This window comes from Centropristis striata, chromosome 4 (assembly GCF_030273125.1).
Source record: "Centropristis striata isolate RG_2023a ecotype Rhode Island chromosome 4, C.striata_1.0, whole genome shotgun sequence".
In the NCBI taxonomy this organism is placed as follows: Eukaryota; Metazoa; Chordata; class Actinopteri; order Perciformes; family Serranidae; genus Centropristis; species Centropristis striata.
In genome coordinates, this window is record NC_081520.1 from 3,485,232 (window position 1) to 3,503,996 (window position 18,765).

The 18,765-nt window shown below is 36.5% G+C and overlaps 1 protein-coding gene across 2 annotated transcripts in view; it reads right to left on the reverse strand.

The window, feature by feature from the left end:
* exoc3l2b (exocyst complex component 3-like 2b) overlaps positions 1 to 18,765 on the reverse strand; it is a 67,295-nt gene that overhangs the window by 34,158 nt on the left and 14,372 nt on the right. For both annotated transcript variants that reach the window (XM_059331199.1, XM_059331198.1), the window contains exons 2-3: positions 6,487 to 6,969; positions 4,234 to 4,472 (exon numbers count right to left, since the gene is read on the reverse strand). In XM_059331199.1, the coding sequence (XP_059187182.1) occupies positions 4,234 to 4,472; positions 6,487 to 6,932 (685 nt within the window). In that variant the 5' untranslated portion in view covers positions 6,933 to 6,969. The remainder of the gene's footprint in view (positions 1 to 4,233; positions 4,473 to 6,486; positions 6,970 to 18,765) is intronic.

Genomic DNA, 18,765 nt, shown 5'->3' on the forward strand with positions numbered 1-18,765 from the left:
GCAGCCTGAACAGGACAGGTTTCTGTGTGTGTGTAAACAAAACAGTGATGCAGGTACAAACAGCTCTGACTCCTTTATTCCTGTTTAGCACCAAAACACACACACACACACGCACACGCACACACACACACACACACACACACAGTTTCTCTGAGGGTCTCTGTGTGCTCGTTATATTAAACATTAATATTATATTACATTTAGTGTGTTTATTAAAACTAGATCCAGGACTCTGGTGAGGTCTGAGTGGTCCCTCTTTACTCTTTAATAAATGCTGCGTCATCACGACTGAGTGTGTGTGTGTGTGTGTGTGTGTGTGTGTGTGTGTGATTACAGTAATAACAGCTGACTGTCCTAATCACACATCACATTCTCCTGTAAAGCTGAAGTTCCTCTGATTAAATCTGACTAAAGTTAACAATTCTTAACCCTCTGAGCCCAACCGTCGAAATGTGTTTTCTTTAATAGATCGCCAACAATCCACTGTTAATAATTTAATAATAGTTAATAATAATTAAAGACATTGTTAAAACAGGCATATCGTTGAAATTTGATCTTTCGGACGGTCTTTGAACAGATCATCTATTACAAAGGTTTCCGTTAGAAAAAGTGACCGACACGAAGCTTAAAATAGTGATATCTCTGTGTTATTTAAAATGTATCCAAAATAAAGCCTTTGCACTAAACAGATCATGTTAAAAACATTAAATTCTGCTCATCAGCAACACTGTGGCTGATTCTGCTGTCATGACAAATATTCACTGAAAATCTGTTTACACAGACCAGAGAGGAGAGATCAGTAGAGGCTGGAAACATGACATTTTTTTTTAAACAATATTCATAACACTTGTGGGCACTTGGAAAAGTGTTTATATATAAATTCCATTTTATTCCAATTTTTAAAAATTATTTATCAGAGAAATTAAATTTGTGTCTTTTCTTTTTTTTCTGATTTCTGTGACTATAACCGTGTTATTCTGCACAAAGAGTTGTTCCCACTTCTAGCCATGGTTGTGCTGATTCCATAGAGCTGCAGGACTTATAGATTTATATATATATATATATATATATATTATATATTGCAGTGAAATACAAGGACACAGTAAAACAAACAAACCCTGAATGTGCTTGTTGGGTCTCAGAAAACTACATAAACCAGCAAATATTCCCACTGAGAAGCTGGAACCCAAATTCTGGAATTTTCTTTCTAAAATATGTCCTAAATTGTTGCAGATTAATTTTCTGTTATTTGACTAATCAATTGAGCAGCTAACTGTTGCAGCTCTCATGTTTGTGTTGTGTATATATTTGACAGCAGAGGCTGATAATTTCATCAGTATTTTGAACATCTAAAATTAGAAAAAACAGCTGATATGTTTTACTTCCATCTTTCCAAACTGCCAACATTAATTACTGTAAAGGGAAATCTGTGGCTGGTTCATCAGGCCTGAATCAGACTGACTATGATGCACTCTGATTGGTTGAAGGGTTTTAATAACTGTTTGTGGTTTTGAATAAATGCAGCAGAATTACACTGCAGCTAAAGATAAACAACTATGTTAACACTCTAACCCTCTGAACCACAACGACTAGTTTAAGTGTCTTTTGCTCATTTTACATTCTACTCACTGTGGCCCAGTTTTTTTTACTGCTATATACACTACCAGTCAAAAGTTTTAAAACACCCCAATTTTTCCAGTTTTTTATTGAAATTCAAGCAGTTCAAGTCAAATGAACAGCTTGAAAGGGTACAAAGGTAAGTGGTGAACTGCCAGAGGTAAATAAAAAAAGGTAAGCTTAACCAAAACTGAAAAATAATGTACATTTCAGAATTATACAAGTAGGCCTTTTTCAGGGAACAAGAAATGGGTTAACAACTTAACTCTATGGAGTCTTGGGCTATTTTGTCCATTTTCAGTACATCCACATGTCTTTGTAAGTCATTTTGTGTCTTTTTTTGGTCATTTTGTGTCCTTTGGTGTCTTTTTTTGTCATTTTGTATCTTTTTTTAGTCCTTTAGTCCAACATAAAATGTGATTTTGAATCTTTTTTTTTACTTTCAAAACACTATCATGCTCAATAAAGAATTTTAAATGTTGCACATGTGCATTAATTTCTACACTGAGTACTGAGTACACTGAGACATTAAACTGCATCATTTTCAATAAAATTCTGGAAAAGTTGGTGTGTTTTAAAACTTTTGACCAGTAGTGTATAAAATCTATATGTTTCAATGGTGGGGTTCAGAGTGAGTTTTAGACCAAGCCAAATATATATAGTTACCTTATGATCAGAAGACTTTGAGGACTTTCTGACGTTTATAAATGAAACGATTAATTGAGGAAAAAAATGAATGAAAACAAATGTTAGTGGCCTTTTGTATACATATGTACTGTGCATTCTGTCACAGTTCTACACAGTGGGAGTTATACAACTATTTTAACATGTAAACAAGGGTGTGGGGGAACTGAGAATACACACACACACACACAGACACACACACACACACTTGAATCAATCATTACAAAACAGCAGAGTAAACAGGGTGCGATAAACAATAGACGCCCTTAGAAAGTTTCCAGTTGCCAGGACCGGCCCAATACTTATGATATCACACACACACACACACACACACACACACACACACACACTTCCCAAACAGAATTACAGCATCTCAGTTTCACCTTCACTAAATACCCCCCCCCCCCCCCCGTTGCCCTCTCTGTCTGTCTGTCTGTCTGTCTGTCTGTCTGCCTGTCTGCCTGTCTGTCTGTCTGCCTGTCTGTCTGTCTGTCTGCCTGTCTGTCTCTCTGCTGCTGATTGTCAGGGTCTAAAATAGCTCCAGACTGTCGGCGGACATTGATAAGATCAGTCAGGGTGGTGTGAAAACAAACTGGACGACAACTTTGAGAGAGAGAGTGAGAGTGAGACAGAGAGAGAGAGAGATAGATAGAGAGAGAGAGAGAGAGAGAGAGAGAGAGAGAGAGAGAGAGAGATACCACCTATATCTCTGTCTGCTTTCATAAAATCACAGAAAGCCAGGCCTTTTTTGCATTCCAACTTGTGTATGTGTCTTTATTCTGCATAAAACTATTGACGCTACAATCCAAATCCAAATGGAAGAGGTAAAATGAGGAGAACATCTAGTTCTGTGTTTTTATTCTGAATATATTTGACCTTTTCTCTGGTTTTACTTGGTCATCAAACACAAACTGGCCTCATGGAGTTTGAAGCCAGAACTTTAGAGGGAAGCTGACGGCAGGAAACGGATCGGAACGTAGTGGAGTTGAAGTCAAGCCGTCACTCTGAAGATCAAAAGATCAACATGACATGAATCGAGCACAATTTGGACTGGGTCCAGCTTCAGTCCTGGGTCAGGTCTCAGGACCTCTCAGCTCCTCAGAACTAAGTGGACCGGTGAAGAACTCTGGTCTTGGTTCAAGGATGGCACCACATTTCATTGTTGGTTATCAAAAACAAGGCCAACTGAGATCAACGACACACCATCATCTACAGAGTCGAACCCTGAATGTTCGCTCTGATAAAAGATCAACAAGACATTTTTATCATCACTCCACTCCCTGCTGTACTAAGCTGGAGTTTCTTCCAAAATCCAGCACCTTATCAACTGCACTGTAAAAACAAACCTGTTGTTTTTACGGTAAAAAAACGGCAGCTGTGGTTGCCAGAACTTTACCGAAATAAATACGGTGCAGCTTTTTGTAATATTACAGTAAAATTGTATTAGCACTGTTGATTTCCCGTTTAAGATTGCCATTTTAGTCCATATTTTAGCGTAAAAATAAAAAGTTTTTCCATCAAAAGAAACGCTGCTCTGCCATATAACTGACAAGAAACACTTTATAAATGCCAGATTTTACCATTAAATATTACAGTATATTTCTGTTGGAGATATGGTGTTTAGTACATTTAACAGTGAAAAAAAGTCTTTTTTACAAAAAAAGAAATGCAAAAATGATGGCTTGTATATATATTACAGTATATTTTTTGCACGACAAACATGGTGCCAGTGTATTTTACAGTGGAGTAATGTATTTAAAAAAAAAATGTAATACTAAATACTGTTTTGGCTGATATAAACATTTACGATGTTTCATTGTTACTGAAACTGAATTAACCCATTTATCATTTTACGGTCTTTAACTGTCATGGTTTAGCAGTTTTTCACTGTAAAATCTAAAGACATTTTTTACAGTGTGGGTCTTTTCTTACCTGACAGTGGCTCTCTGGGTTTGACCTCCTCCACCACCTCCTCCTGCACCGGCTGCTCCTCGGGACCCTGAGACGAGTAGTCGTTCATGGACTCCCTCTTCAGCTTCCCCAGGCCGACCATCTTCATGAAGGAGATGCGGCGGCTGACGGAGTCACACTCACTCTCCGAACCATTCAGCTCCCCGTTGGTGAGAGACTCCTTACGGGAGCCCAGTGTGTCCCGGTATTTCCCCGCAAACCTGAGAGGGACGACACCATCATCCCTTTGAAACTTCCATTAGGGCTGGGCGATATGCCTCTAAAAGAATATCATGATATTGCAGGCTATTTTTGCGATAACGATATTCTAGACGAAATTAGGAAATACTTAAAAAAAGATATAGAAAATATGATTTTTTTCTTAGTCTGTATAAACAAAAATCTAAAATGTAGTTTGAAGTGCAAATCTCAACAGTTGCCAAATACAAAAAAATTACTCTTGACTCTTAATACTAATATAATTTTATGTTTATAATAAAAATAACCATTTAGGGGTTCCGGGGGCATATTTTAATGACATTTTGTAAATGAGAATAAAGGTTCTTGTATGTTTTATTTAAGCTATCTTATTTTGACAATCTTCTTGTAAATTCTGTGGTAGATTCTCTTAAAACACTGTGCTCTTATTTTGAAATCTTGACTGACAGACACTCAACTTTACGCCACTACATCAAGAAGTAGGAACATTGACAATATCATGATATTTGCATTTTTTTTAACCATAAAAAAAATATACCGATATTATCGTGAACGATACGATATGGCACACCCCTAACTTCCATCATCCAACTTTACATCAACATAGTACCTGAGTCCCACTAAACCTGCACCAAGCCTCATCCAGCCTTACCTCCACCCTCTCTCCTTATGCACCATATTCTTCCATCCCAAATAAAGTAAGTAAGTTGCTCCGTCCAACTGTACCTTGTTCCTATTTGCTTTAACATACTTTCCTCATCTTTCTTCACCCCTCCGTCCCACTTCCTCCGTATGATCCCTTCTTTACCTTGATTTATCCTAAAGCTTAAACTTTGTTAATCCCTTTTTACCTCAACAACCCTCATTGTATCTTTGTATTTCTGCAAATCCCCTTCATACTTTCACATTCACGTTTTCCTTCTTCACTTAAACAAACTCCCATCATCCCTCTTTACTGTAACAAACTCCCATCATTAGGGGTATGCATTGGCACTGCCCTCACAATTCGATTCGATTACGATTCACCAGGTAACGATTCGATTCAATTCGATTCTACAATGCATTGCGATGCATCACAATTATACTGCACACAACAAGGGACATTTTTCGTCAGTCATGAGGCAATACAAGCAGTCAGATAGGCCTAATAACAATAGATATTGGTTGCTATGTGTGTATCATCACTCTCCTGTATCTTTGACATAAATGTCATTAAATACCTTTCAGATTAATACCTTAACATTCTCATTCACCAAGAAACATTAATGCACAATATATTAAATATATTAGAAAGGACCTTTTTGGAAAATGACAAATGAACCTGTTTTGAAAAGACGGCAAATGCATATATTTTGAAAAGATGGCAAAATAAATCTCCTGCCTGAGTTCATCTAAGAGTAAGGAAAGAGAAATGCCTCCTCCTGCTATAAAAAGGAACCTGCTGAGGTGAAATCTACATCAGCTAAATGTCGAGCCCTTGTCCCTGAGGTAGGGAAGACGTTAGCACTATCCCAACTAGCTAGCTATCGCTAGTTTTCATGACGCAAAAATGTACCGTTAACGAGTCGACTTTAAATAGGCAAATACAATGGTAATTACCTATCAATAGTACTTTCTATAAAAACGTAAATGTTAAGTTCTGTCAAATACTACCACATACTTCAGTCACAACATATCAAAACAGCTTGTCCAGCTAGCTTACCTGTGCTGCATCAACACATGGTCGCACATAATCGATTATGGCACTTTGCCGCATCAATGCTGAATCGTGCATGCCCCGCATTGCGATGCATCGCCGAATCGATTGTTGACACCACTACCCATCATCCCTCTTTACTTTGACAAACTCCCACCATCCCTCTTTACTGTAACAAACTCCCATCATCCCTCTTTACTTGAGCAAATCCCATCATCCCTCTTTACTGGAACAAACTCCCATCATCCCTCTTTACTTGAACAAACTCCCATCATCCCTCTTTACTTGGACAAACTCCCATTCTCCCTTTTTCTGTTTACCTCAGCAGACTTCCTTCAGAGCTCCTCCTCCCCCTCTTCTTCTTCTCTGCTGGTGAGGGTGTGCCTTGGGGAGAAGGAGTTTCACTTCCTTTGCTCCTCCCCGACAGCCTCAGGTTCTTCCCGAGCTTCCCCAGAGTCTTCAGCGGGGACTTGAACTTGAACGAGCCCTTCACCGAACCTCCGCCTCCACCTCCGCCTCCCTTCTTCCCCTCGTTGGCCTCGTTCTCGTCCTCCTCGTCCTCGAACGGGTTGCGGTCCCTCTGCACATTCCCGTCCAGCAGCGAGCTGCCGGGCGTCCATTGGTCGCCGCTGTCGTCATTGTCGAAGGGGTTGTGGTGGTGATGGCTGGGGGTGATGTTGAGGCTCATCCTGCGCAGGATCAACGCGTTGTCTAGAGTCGGACCGCCGCCTTTCAGACGCACTGGGAGGTTTTTGAGGATGGGCATGATGGAGTTGGGGGAGGGGGGACGGGGAGGGAGCAACCTGGGGAGGGAGGGAGGGAGATCAAGCAGTCAGAGAGCTGAAACTGGCTCAGTTACTTACACTAACAGTGTTGAATCAGCAAAAACAAATTCAGTAAAGTTTTGTATTAACACAGTTGAGTTTCATGATATTATAACTCTGAATAATATCTGTACAAATATGCTTGTGCAGTGGTGGTGAAAGTATTGAGATCCTTTACTTAAGTAAAAGTACTAATACCACACTATGAAATTACTCCACTACAAGTAAAAGTCCTGCATTTCTAACTTACTTAAGTTAAAGTACTAAAGTATCAGCATCAAAATGTACTTAAAGTATCAAAAGTAAAAGTACTCATTATGCAGAATGGACACACACTCAGTTTGTTTTATATATTCTAAATATATTACGAGATTATTATTGATGCATTTATGTAAGCAGTGTTTTAATTTTGTAAAGGTAGGGCTCATTTTAATCACTTAATATACTGTTATTAAAATCATTAAAAAAGTGTAGTCATTTTAAATTTACATTTTTTCATGTTAAATCTCGACCTGAAAAGTAACTTAAGCTGTCAGCTAAATGTAGTGGAGTAAAAAGAACATTATTTGCCTCTAAAATGTATTAAAGTAGAAGTATAAAGTTACATAAAATGGAAATACTCAAGTAAAGTACAAATATCTCAAAATTATACTTAAGTACAGTACTTGAGTAAATGTACTTAGTTACATTCCACCACGGTGCTTGAGTGTTAACATCACCATACACATCAAATGTTAAAATTGCATAATTATCACTTGAGTCCGACAGTAATCGAATCATGTTCAGTAAAATTCAGAAAAACTTTGTGCTGAGTCTGTAGAATCTCTACAAAGAGAAACACGACATGCAGTTCTTCACCATCATTGTTTTGAATTCACTTGTTCCGCTGAGTCACATACTGTTCACGTCCTGCTGCTGCTCTGTTAGAGTCACTACTGTCTCCTCACACTTTCAAATCAAATCAAACTTTATTTATATAGCGTTTTTCATACATATAAATGTAACACAAAGTGCTTTACAAAAAATAAGAATAAAAACAGACAATAAAAATGACAAACCCACCCCTCCCATCCCCACACACAGCACATATTGATTGACAGTCTAGAGAGGTGGCAGAGCCCTCAGCCATAGAGGACGCCGTCACAGAGACCACCAGGACCCGGGTAGACCGGGGCGGACTAGTCCCCCGGTCCAGGGAGTCCCCAAGACCACATCCCCACGGGCAGACCCAACACCCAGCAGTGCGGAGGCCCCCATGAGGGAACACTGGAACTAAAAACTAAAAGACTAAAAGACAACAGGACAGGATTTAAAAAAAGACAACAAGACAGGATAAAAAATAGAAGACAACAGGACAGGATAAAAACTAAAAGACAACAGGACAGGATAAAAAACTAAAAGACTAAAAGACAACAGGACAGGATAAAAACTAAAAGACTAAAAGACAACAGGACAGAATAAAGACTAAAAGACAACAGGACAGGATAAAAACTAAAAGACTAAAAGACAACAGGACAGAATAAAGACTAAAAGACAACAGGACAGGATAAAAACTAAAAGCCTAAAAGACAACAGGACAGAATAAAAACTAAAAGACTAAAAGACAACAAGACAGGATAAAAACTAAAAGACTAAAAGACAACAGGAATGAATGAATGAATGAATGAATGAATGAATGAATAGTTAAGTAATCAGTTAAAAGCTAGACCAAACAGCTCAGTCTTGAGCCTCCTTTTTAAGAACTTTGCTCTACAATGCTGGATTGCAATCAATGAATTCAAAGAATCAGTTGTGGAATCAGTTTGAATGTCCTCAGGTGAAATGACGGCAGAGGTTTGTTACGGCTCTTTTGTGGGAACGCAGCACGGAAAAGGGCGACATAAAGCAGCACTACTATAATAACAGCTCTGAATGAATAAAAAGTTGTATAAGAATAAAAAGGTGGAAATGTTCCCTTAGACTGACACACACCTGTTGTGTTCAGGTGCTGATAAGGCTCCACCCTCACAGAGACAGTCAGTTACATTTTATGACTTTATGTCTGATAACCCGTTGTGGTGACGCACGATCACCACGGCAACACATCCTCCTACAGAAAGGTGGTCGGGTTCAGCTCAAGTAGAGGATGAGGACACTTTTCAAATGAGAACTTGGTTTGTAGTTATTTCCCACCTGGAGCAGTGACGGTCACACAGTGCAGACAGATTGTTGCAGACAGTGTTCACGTTTTAATGAGGCATAACTTGCCATTCTCAATAATTTGACAAAAGACATGTAAAAAATCTATTAAATATTATCTTGTTGTCATAGGTTCACATTAACACAGTGAATAAACCTGTTATATAATAAAAATGTTTTTGCTGGAGAAGCAGAGTTTTATTAGCAGGCTAATTTTAGCCAATGATACGGTTTTTATACACTAATATTATATATATACTGGGCCGTAAAGTATACCCCCACAGCCCCTGCGAGGCGGGGGGGCCCCCCCATACCATAGGGCCCCGTCCCTCCCTGTAAAACAAAAAACTTTTTTTTTTTTTTTTTTTTTACTGTAACATTTAGGGTTCAGGTCATGATATTGTCTGTATTTCGAGCGTAAAATAAACAAATATTTAAAATAAAAACAGTGATACAGGGTAAAATTCTGGAAACTATTGTTTCATAAAGTCTCCAAAAACACAACATTGATATTTTGCAGGCAAGCAAATATCTAGCGAGTGCATCTGAGACCCTTGTGTCACTCAGAGGGGAGTTTCAAAGCCTTAAAGAAACTGCGCAAAATCTTGTCCAGTCATGGGGTATTCCGCCTTCATTTCCACAAAAACGCGCAAGGCGCACCAAAAGACACTTTGATGAGTTATGCGAGGATGAAAGGCTATCGAAGCAGAGGAGAACTTCAAAGTGTCAGTATGTTACGCAGCTCGAGACGTTGCCATTGCGCAGGTGACACACAGGTTTCAGGGCATGCGAGAGGTGGCACGGAGGTTTGGGTTTTTACGCCCACAGGAACTTTTGTCAAAATCCAGTGATGAACTGTATAAATCAGCAAGTGCTTTAGCAGACCAATACAAAGCTGACTTGTCTGCGGATTTTCCAGAACAAGTGCTTTCATTTAGAACCGCATTAATGTCCACCATAAAAGACATCGAGCGTGGCTCAGTTCAAGATTTTGCACACACTCTATTCATAAAGCACCACTCCATATTAGCAAGTGTGCCTGATGCTGCCACGGCTATTAAACTGTTTCTCACTCTACCTGTAACTGTCGCAAGCGCCAAAAGATCATTCTCAAAACTCAAATTAATTAAGACTTATCTGAGAAGCACCATGGCACAAGAGAGACTGTCGGGGCTGGCCATACTGAGTATCGAAAGTAAACGTGCGCGCAGTCTGGACTTGAAGAGGGTGGTATGGGAATTTGCTCATCAATACGCCAAAAGACAAGACCCCCCCCCCAATTACTCATTTTGTTTCAAAATGAGCACAAAAAATTATGCTGACTTCCTCAAGGACCCCTAAACCTCATCAATCAGCCTTGGAAACACTGAAAGGACTGTTTGAGCCTCTTCAAGGACTACATCAACACAATAGAAAAGTGCAGGTACCAGTGCAGTCGCTGCAGTTAACAGTTAACTAACCTGACGTTAAACTGAATAAATTAATAAACACTTTTTTTCCTGTGATGGGCGGGTGGATATCACATCAGTCTGACACATAAAGCTCCTCCCTCTCTGTCCCGCCCGGCTGTAGATCGGCTGATGTCACATGTTTCCACAGCCATAAACCGTCAGGACATAAAGTGGTGAGTCATTAACAGACGGCAGAGATCAGCTCGCTGTAATGATTCATGAGGACATCTAATGATTAAAATAGAAATCTGCCTTCAGGCTGAAATAAACTCAAATATAGAGAACTTGTTTTTATGGACACAGTGTTATCTGACTGCTTTGGATACATTACTTTAAATTCTTTCAGCACATATTACACTGTAAAAAAAAACTTCAATTCAAAAACTTTTAAAAATATTACGGTAAAAAGATATTGGCACTGTTGATTTCATGTTTAAGATGGCTTGTATATATTAGGGGTGGGCGATATGGCCCTAAAAGAATATCATGATATTGCAGACTATTTTTGCGATAACGATATTCTTGACGGTATTAGGAAATACTTAAAAAGATAGAAAATATGATTTTTTTTGGTAGTCTGTATAAATAATAAAAAATCTAAAATGTAGTTTGAAGTGCAAATCACAACAGAAAAATTTACTCTTGACTCTTGAGTATGAGCAAATAATAAAAATAACCATTTAGGGGTTCCGGGGGCATATTTTAATGACATTTTGTAAAGGAGAATAAAGGTTCTTGTATGTTTTATTTAAGGCATCTTATTTTGACAGTCTTCTTGTAAATTCTGTGGTGGATTCTCTTAACACACTGCGCTCTTATTTTGAAAGCTGCATGTGTTTAGCGACAGAGAGGAAGTAGCTTTTTGTGATTAAAACAACTTTAACCACTACATCAAGAAGTAGGAACGTTGCCAATATCATGAAATGCATTTTTTTAACCATAAAAAAAATATACCGATATTATCGTGAACGATACGATATGGCACACCCCTAGTATATATATAACATTAAATACATATTACAGTGTATTTTACAGTGGAGTAATGCATTTTTTTTTTTAAATACTTGAAAAAATACTGTTTGGGCTGATATATGCATTAATGATGTTTCATTGTTACTGAAACTGAATTAACCCATTTATCATTTTACGTCTTTTACTGTCATGGTTTAGCAGTTTTTCACCAAAATCTGTAAGACATTTTTACAGTTCATTATAAATGCCAAAATACAGGTAAAGTAACAAACACGAGAGAAAACAGAAGAAACAAGTGAAGAAAAACAACAAATGTCAAACTGAAAATAAGCCGCAAAGTCATTATTTTTACTATTTTCTCATTATTTTGACGATTTTCTTGTAATTTAGACATTTTTTTCTTGATTTCAACTTTTTTTTGTCATTTTGACTTTTTTCTCGTCACTTCAACTGTCTCACATTTTTACTTGATCACTATCAAGAAAAAAATTTCCCTATCAAATAAACTTATAATTTCTATTATGCTTGTCTTCACTTATTTCAACCAAAAATGTAGTTACTGCAGTTAGGCTTTGTAGGGCAGTAGAGCATGTCGAAATGATTTTGGGAAAAAGTCATAACATTTTTAAATGCCCCAAAACTCTCAAAATGGTCTTATTATAGTTGATCCTTCTCTAGATGTTCCTTAAGCATTTCTAGATTCTAGAAAAAAAATCTAGAAAATCCAGAAAAAGATCTAGAAAAATCTAGAAATGCTTTAGAAAAATCTAGAGAAGGATCAAGAAAAATCTAGAAAAGCTCTTGGAAAAACTAGGAAACAAATCGAGACAAAAGTCTAGAAATATCTAGAAAAGCTTTAGAAAAATTAAAAGGATCTAGAAAAATCTAGAAAAGTATTTAGAAAAAAAATCTAGGTAAAGATCTAGAAATATCTAGAAAAGCTTTGGAAAAATTTAGAATAGGAGCTATAAAAATCTAGAAAATGATCTAGAAAAAAATCATCACTGTCATTTTTGCATTTATTTTTTGTAAAAATATTTTTATACTTTAATACTTTTACCTCACTGTCAAATGTGCTAAACACCATATCTCTAACAAAATACTGTATTTAATTTATTTAATAAATATTTAATGGTAAAATCTTTAATTCATGCAGCATTTATAAAGTATTTTCTTGTCAATCATATGGCAGAACAGCGTTTCTTTTGATGGAAAAACGTTTTTATTTATACGGTAAAATATGGAATAAAATGGCAATCTTAAACGTGCAATCAACAGTGCCAATATCATTTTACCGGAATATTAGAAAAAGTTGCACCGTATTTAGCACAGTAAAGTTCTGGCAACCACAGCTGACATTTTTTTTACTGTAGAAACAACAGTTTTCTTTTTTACAGTGTAATCTCAGAGACAGGTGGGCTTCTGTTCATTGTAAACCAATTCTGAAGCCGGAGCCCAACAGCAAACCTGGTAGAGAGCTTTCAGCATAGTATTTATTTCCACACTGAAAAGAAAAGTGATTTTCCCCAAATTTACTGTATTATTTGACTGGGTTTTTGTTTTTTTCTACACTGTGGAAAAGTGCAAATGTCATAAAATAAAGGTAAATTACTTTTAATAAAAAATATAAATTTTTTAAACATAATAAATTAAATTAATTGACTTCCTTTAACAAGAAAATATGATTTGGGCCAAGTCTTAAAATATTGTTTCCATGGACATAGAAAATACAGTTTGAGACAAGTTTTTTTTTTTTCATTGGATCAACTTATACTATATAGATGGGAACTCTTACCCTAATTTTTTTTAATTGGATGACCTAAAAACTTTTTTCAGTGTACCGTTTGATTCAATGTGACACAATTTGGTTGCGAACCAAAAAAATACCAAGAAGTCAGACAGAACAGTGTGTGTGTGTGTGTGTGTGTGTGTGTGTGTGTGTGTGTGTGTTAGTGAGGCCGATTGGGAGCGGATGTTATTTATGTTGTTGGTTTTCAAGTTTTCACCAGCTCAGGACACACTGCTGCTGCTAGAAATAGTCTCACACACACACACACACACACACACACACACACACATTCTTGTACTTCTATCTTTGTGAGGACCCTCATTGGAACAGTGAATTCCCTAGCAAGGTTACAATAGTTTGGGATTTTTCATAATTAGTTTCATGAGTGAGTTTGCTAGTTTTAGTTCAGTATTTATTTTTTTGAAATGCTTCAGTTTTAGTTTAGCTTTTATTGGTTTTAGTGTTAGTTTCAGTTTTTTGCAATGGGGTATTTGTTGGGTTGGAGATTTTAAAGAGGTCACAGTAAATTTTGCCTTTATTTCCTTTGTCTTATTCATCTTCATTATGTATGAAAAAAGTTGACAGAGACAAAAATGAAAGACATTTTCACTATAATTTTAGTTAGTTTTGTAACCACACAATACAGTTTCAGTTAATTATCATTATCATGTAACCTTTAACCCTTAAAACAAAGTCTGAAATCTAAAAAAAAAAAACCTTTAAAGAAGCGAGGACCGGCTGAAATGTCCTCACTTTGCAAAAATGTCCTCACTCTGTTGGTGAAAAACGTGTTCTGGTCCTCACTATGTAGGAAGTACAAGAACACACACACACACACACACACACACACAGACAGGCCCTGAGGAAGCCACGCACACACACAGAAATGAGGGTAAAGTGGGAAGTGATTCAGTGGTGTTGGTTCCATAAATACCCAGCAGCCCCGGCGGCGGGCTCAGGAAACCCACACGGAGCCCGGCGGCACTCACACACAACCTGTTTTCTTCAAGAGGGTCGCAGGGCATCGCGGAAGCTTCTGGACACAAACAATGGGAGCGGAAAGGACAGCGATAGGATGACGGACAGAGGCGAGGACTCCTGGGTCTCTGCTACCAGGCGTGGCACACTCACAACCGCCACAGGGCCAGAACCACCAGAACCACCAGAACCACCAGAACCACCAGTAGTCAGAGCCTCTCTCTCTAAACCTGAAGAGTTTGAGAGTCTCGATCTCAGGTGTTCAGCGTGAGAGTTCTCCAGGTGTGTGAGGAAGGGACAGGTGTCTGTTCACAGAGATGTTCACCACCAGGAAACTGGACCTTATTACACCGGTCCTTGAATCACTACACTGGCTTCCTGTGAGTCAGAGGATAGATTTTAAAATCTTACTGCTGGTCTACAAAGCTCTGAATGGTCTCGGACCAAATGACCTGCTGGATCTGCTCCCTCTCTATGAAGCATCCAGACCCCTTAGATCATCTGGAACTGGCTTGTTGTTTGTCCCAAAAACAAGAACTAAGCGGGGTGAGGCAGCTTTCAGTTATTCTGCTCCTCACCTGTGGAACAAACTACCTGTAGATGTGAGGTCAGCTCCTTTTTTTTTTTTAATTAATGGAGAAATACCATGACGTGTGAATGAATGACACAATTACCCTAAAAAATAAAGGGACTTTTCAGTCTAAATTACAGTTTTTGCTGATGTTTACATTTAAATTTACAGTAGAAAACCCACTCACTGTAATTTACGGTGGAGTTCTGGCAACCACAGCTGCCGGTATTTTACCGTAAATTAAACAGATTATTTTTTACAGTGTAAATCCACAGAAACTGCAGACTTTTTTATAACCGTGGACTGTAAGTGTGTGCTATTTTTAGAACGCGTCATTGTAGCGCGAGCTGCGAGCCGGTCTACGTCACAAAATGTACATATGTGCCCTGAAACAACAGCCGTGCGATACGTGCCTACGTATCTACGTGCAGTAATTTGTGGTACTGACAAACGAACTTTTCTGCCGTTTCTGTTGGAGAACTTGTTGGTTCGTCTCAACAGAATCAATCATGTCTTCACAGTGTCTCTGAGGAGCAGAATTTGGTGTTTCAACAGGATCTGGTTAGTGCAGACCAAGGTTATTATAGTTAACGAAAACTAACGAAATAACGAAAACTAGAATTGAAAAAACATTTTCGTTAACTGAAATAAAAATAAAAACGAGAGTTTTTAAAAAAAACGATAACTAACTGAAACTGTATTGCGTGGTTACAAAACTAACTAAAACTAACTAAAATTATAGTGAAAATGTCCTTAGTTTTTGTTTTTGTCAACTTTTTCATTCATAATTGAATTGAGACTGGGATGTCTACACTCCAACCAAAATTCAAAACACCTGGAACTGTAATAGTTAATAACCTTATTGGGGCTGAGATGATAAACCAAAGGAAATAAAGGCAAAATTTATTATGACCTCTTTGAATCTGGCACCCAACACATAGCCCATTACAAAAAAAACTAAAACTAAACTAAAACTAAGCATTTTCAAAAACTAAAAACTAAACTAAAACTAGAAAATTCACTCTAAAAACTAACTAAAACTAACTGAATTTGAAAACAAAAATTCACAACGAAATTAAAACTAAAACTAATGAAAAATACAAAACTATTATAACCTTGGTGTAGACGCTTTATTTTTGGACACGTTTGAAATGACACTGTTCGATTAAAGTGATTCTGACAGAACTAACCATCACTATTTTAAGCTTCGTTTTGGTCACTTTTATAACGGAAACTTTACAAAAACTCATAATAATTCATAATAACTAAACTCAGAATAACTCCTAACCATCACTGCAGAGGCACCTTGAATATTACAGTGTAAATGTGTGTGTTGTGTGTGTAAACAATAATGAATAAACGTCATGACATTTAAACCCTGTGTGAAGGTGATGAGGTTGCGACCTCTCAAATGTCACAGAACACCAACAGGAAACCAGGAAAAGAAGCAGATAGCCAATCAGACGCAGACACACAGACCTCAGCCCTGAACTCACCACGGCTTGGTGTGTGTGTGTGTGTGTGTGTGTGTGTGTGTGTGTGTTTCATGACTAATGGCTGTATAGATAATCAGCTGGTGTGTGTGTGTGTGCAGGAGGAAACAGTGAGGACGGTACAATCATAAATAAAAACCACTTCCTGCTCAAACGTCAACTTTTTTTTTTTTTTTACTCAAACTCAAGGCTTCAGGGTTTTTTGATAAATAAATTGAACTGCACTGTAAAAAATAATCGGTTTATTTTACGGTAAAATACCGGCAGCTGTGGTTGCCAGAACTTTGCCGTAAAAAATACAGTGAGTGGGTTTTCTACAGTAAATTTAAATGTAAATATCAGCAAAACCTGTAATTTAGAATGAATAATCCTGTTATTTTAAGGGTCATTGTGTCATTGTGACATCATGGTATTTCTCCATTAATTCTACATGGTAATGTTATATTTTTACAGCAAAACTGTGTGTTTTCTACAGTTTATGACAGTAAAAGTTAAAGTTTTGTGCTATTCTTTGATTTACAGTAATTAAAAGTGTCTACTACAGTGATACACAATTTACACCCTATTTGTGATGTAATTTGACAGTGTTTTACTGTCATTTATACAAAAATTTTTTACAGTGTGCCACATGAGCTGAACACAAACTTAACTCAAGTACTAATTATTAATAATAATATTTTTTTTATTAATTATAAACTATGTTTGTAAACATTTTAGGTTATTGTTAATGTAATAATTAACATTTTTTTAATTAATTCATTGTATTATTATTACTGATTTATTTTTAAGTATTGTTTTTCTTTAAAACATTTTGAAGTCATTGATAATCATTTACATTCATTTTAAATCATCTGTTATCCATTCATCATTTACATTATTAATTTATTTGTATTCAATTAGTCATTTATCTTAACTTACTAGTTTTTTTATTTTTATTTCAGTTAACAAATTTTTTTTTATATTTATATACGGAGCTACATCTTTTAACCAACATTAGTTCTGACCATAGATATTCACTTGTAATTCATATTTTTCCCTAATGTGACTAAAAATTGAATTATTTCCTCAATGTTCAAGGGATTTATTTTATATATTATATATTTTTATTTTTTGTGAAGTCAATAATTAGCAGCAACATTGCTTTATTTTTATTCTCAAGCAATATTAAATTAACAGATCTCAACTGTTATCTTCTATACATTTTTTGTTATTGTTCTTACAGTAAAACCTAAATATAAAAAAAACAGTAAAAAGAAATTGCAGAAAAAAATAAAAAATAAAAATATAATAAATAATAAAAATAAAGATAAAATAAACACTATTAGTTATTATAAAAATATATGTTTTTGTAAATTCAGATATTTACTGTATATTATCCGTATTTTTTAATAAAATAAATAACCGTTGTTGTTAAAACTTTTTATTGTTTATTTCATTCATTCATTTCATTATTTCGTTTATAGTTTATTTTATTTTATCTATTTGTTTTTACACTGCAGACATAAAATCCTGAACTTAGCAGCTCTAAAGGTGTCGGCACACCTGAACAGAGAGAAATGATCTGAGATCAGTTGATGATTGATGAGCCGAGCTGCTCTGATAACAACTTTAAAGGCTCCAAAGTCCCATCAGCAGGGTGGAGCCGCTCACTGATCACTGACTGGGGCTGTTTCCACTAGCGGGTAATAGCCGGACAATACCCGGAGTAGTAGCCCCTAATCTGAATACGAGCAGTCTGGAGCAAGGTTATTATAGTTAACGAAAACTAACGAAATAACGAAAACTAGAATTGAAAAAACATTTTCGTTAACTGAAATAAAAATAAAAACTAGAGTTTTTAAAAAAATGATAACTAACTGAAACTGTATTTTGTGGTTACAAAACTAACTAAAACTAACTAGAATTATAGTGAAAATGTCCTTAGTTTTCGTTTTTGTCAACTTTTTTTCATTCATAATTCAGTGTTTCTATTTGAACATGCAACACATGGTGAATATGTTTACTGAGACTGGGATGTTTACACTCAAACCGAAATTCAAAACACCTGGAACTATAAGAGTTAATAACCTTATTGGGGCTGAGATGATAAACCAAAAGAAATAAAGGCAAAATTTATTATGACCACTTTGAATCTCGCACCCAACAAATACCCCATTACAAAAAAACTAAAACTAACACTAAAACTAATAAAAACTAAACTAAAACTAGAAAACTCACTCTAAAAACTAACTAAAACTATCTGAATTTGAAAACAAAAATTCACAACGAAATTAAAACTAAAACTAATGAAAAATCCAAAACTATTATAACCTTGGTCTGGAGCGGACTTTTGTCGGGACTACT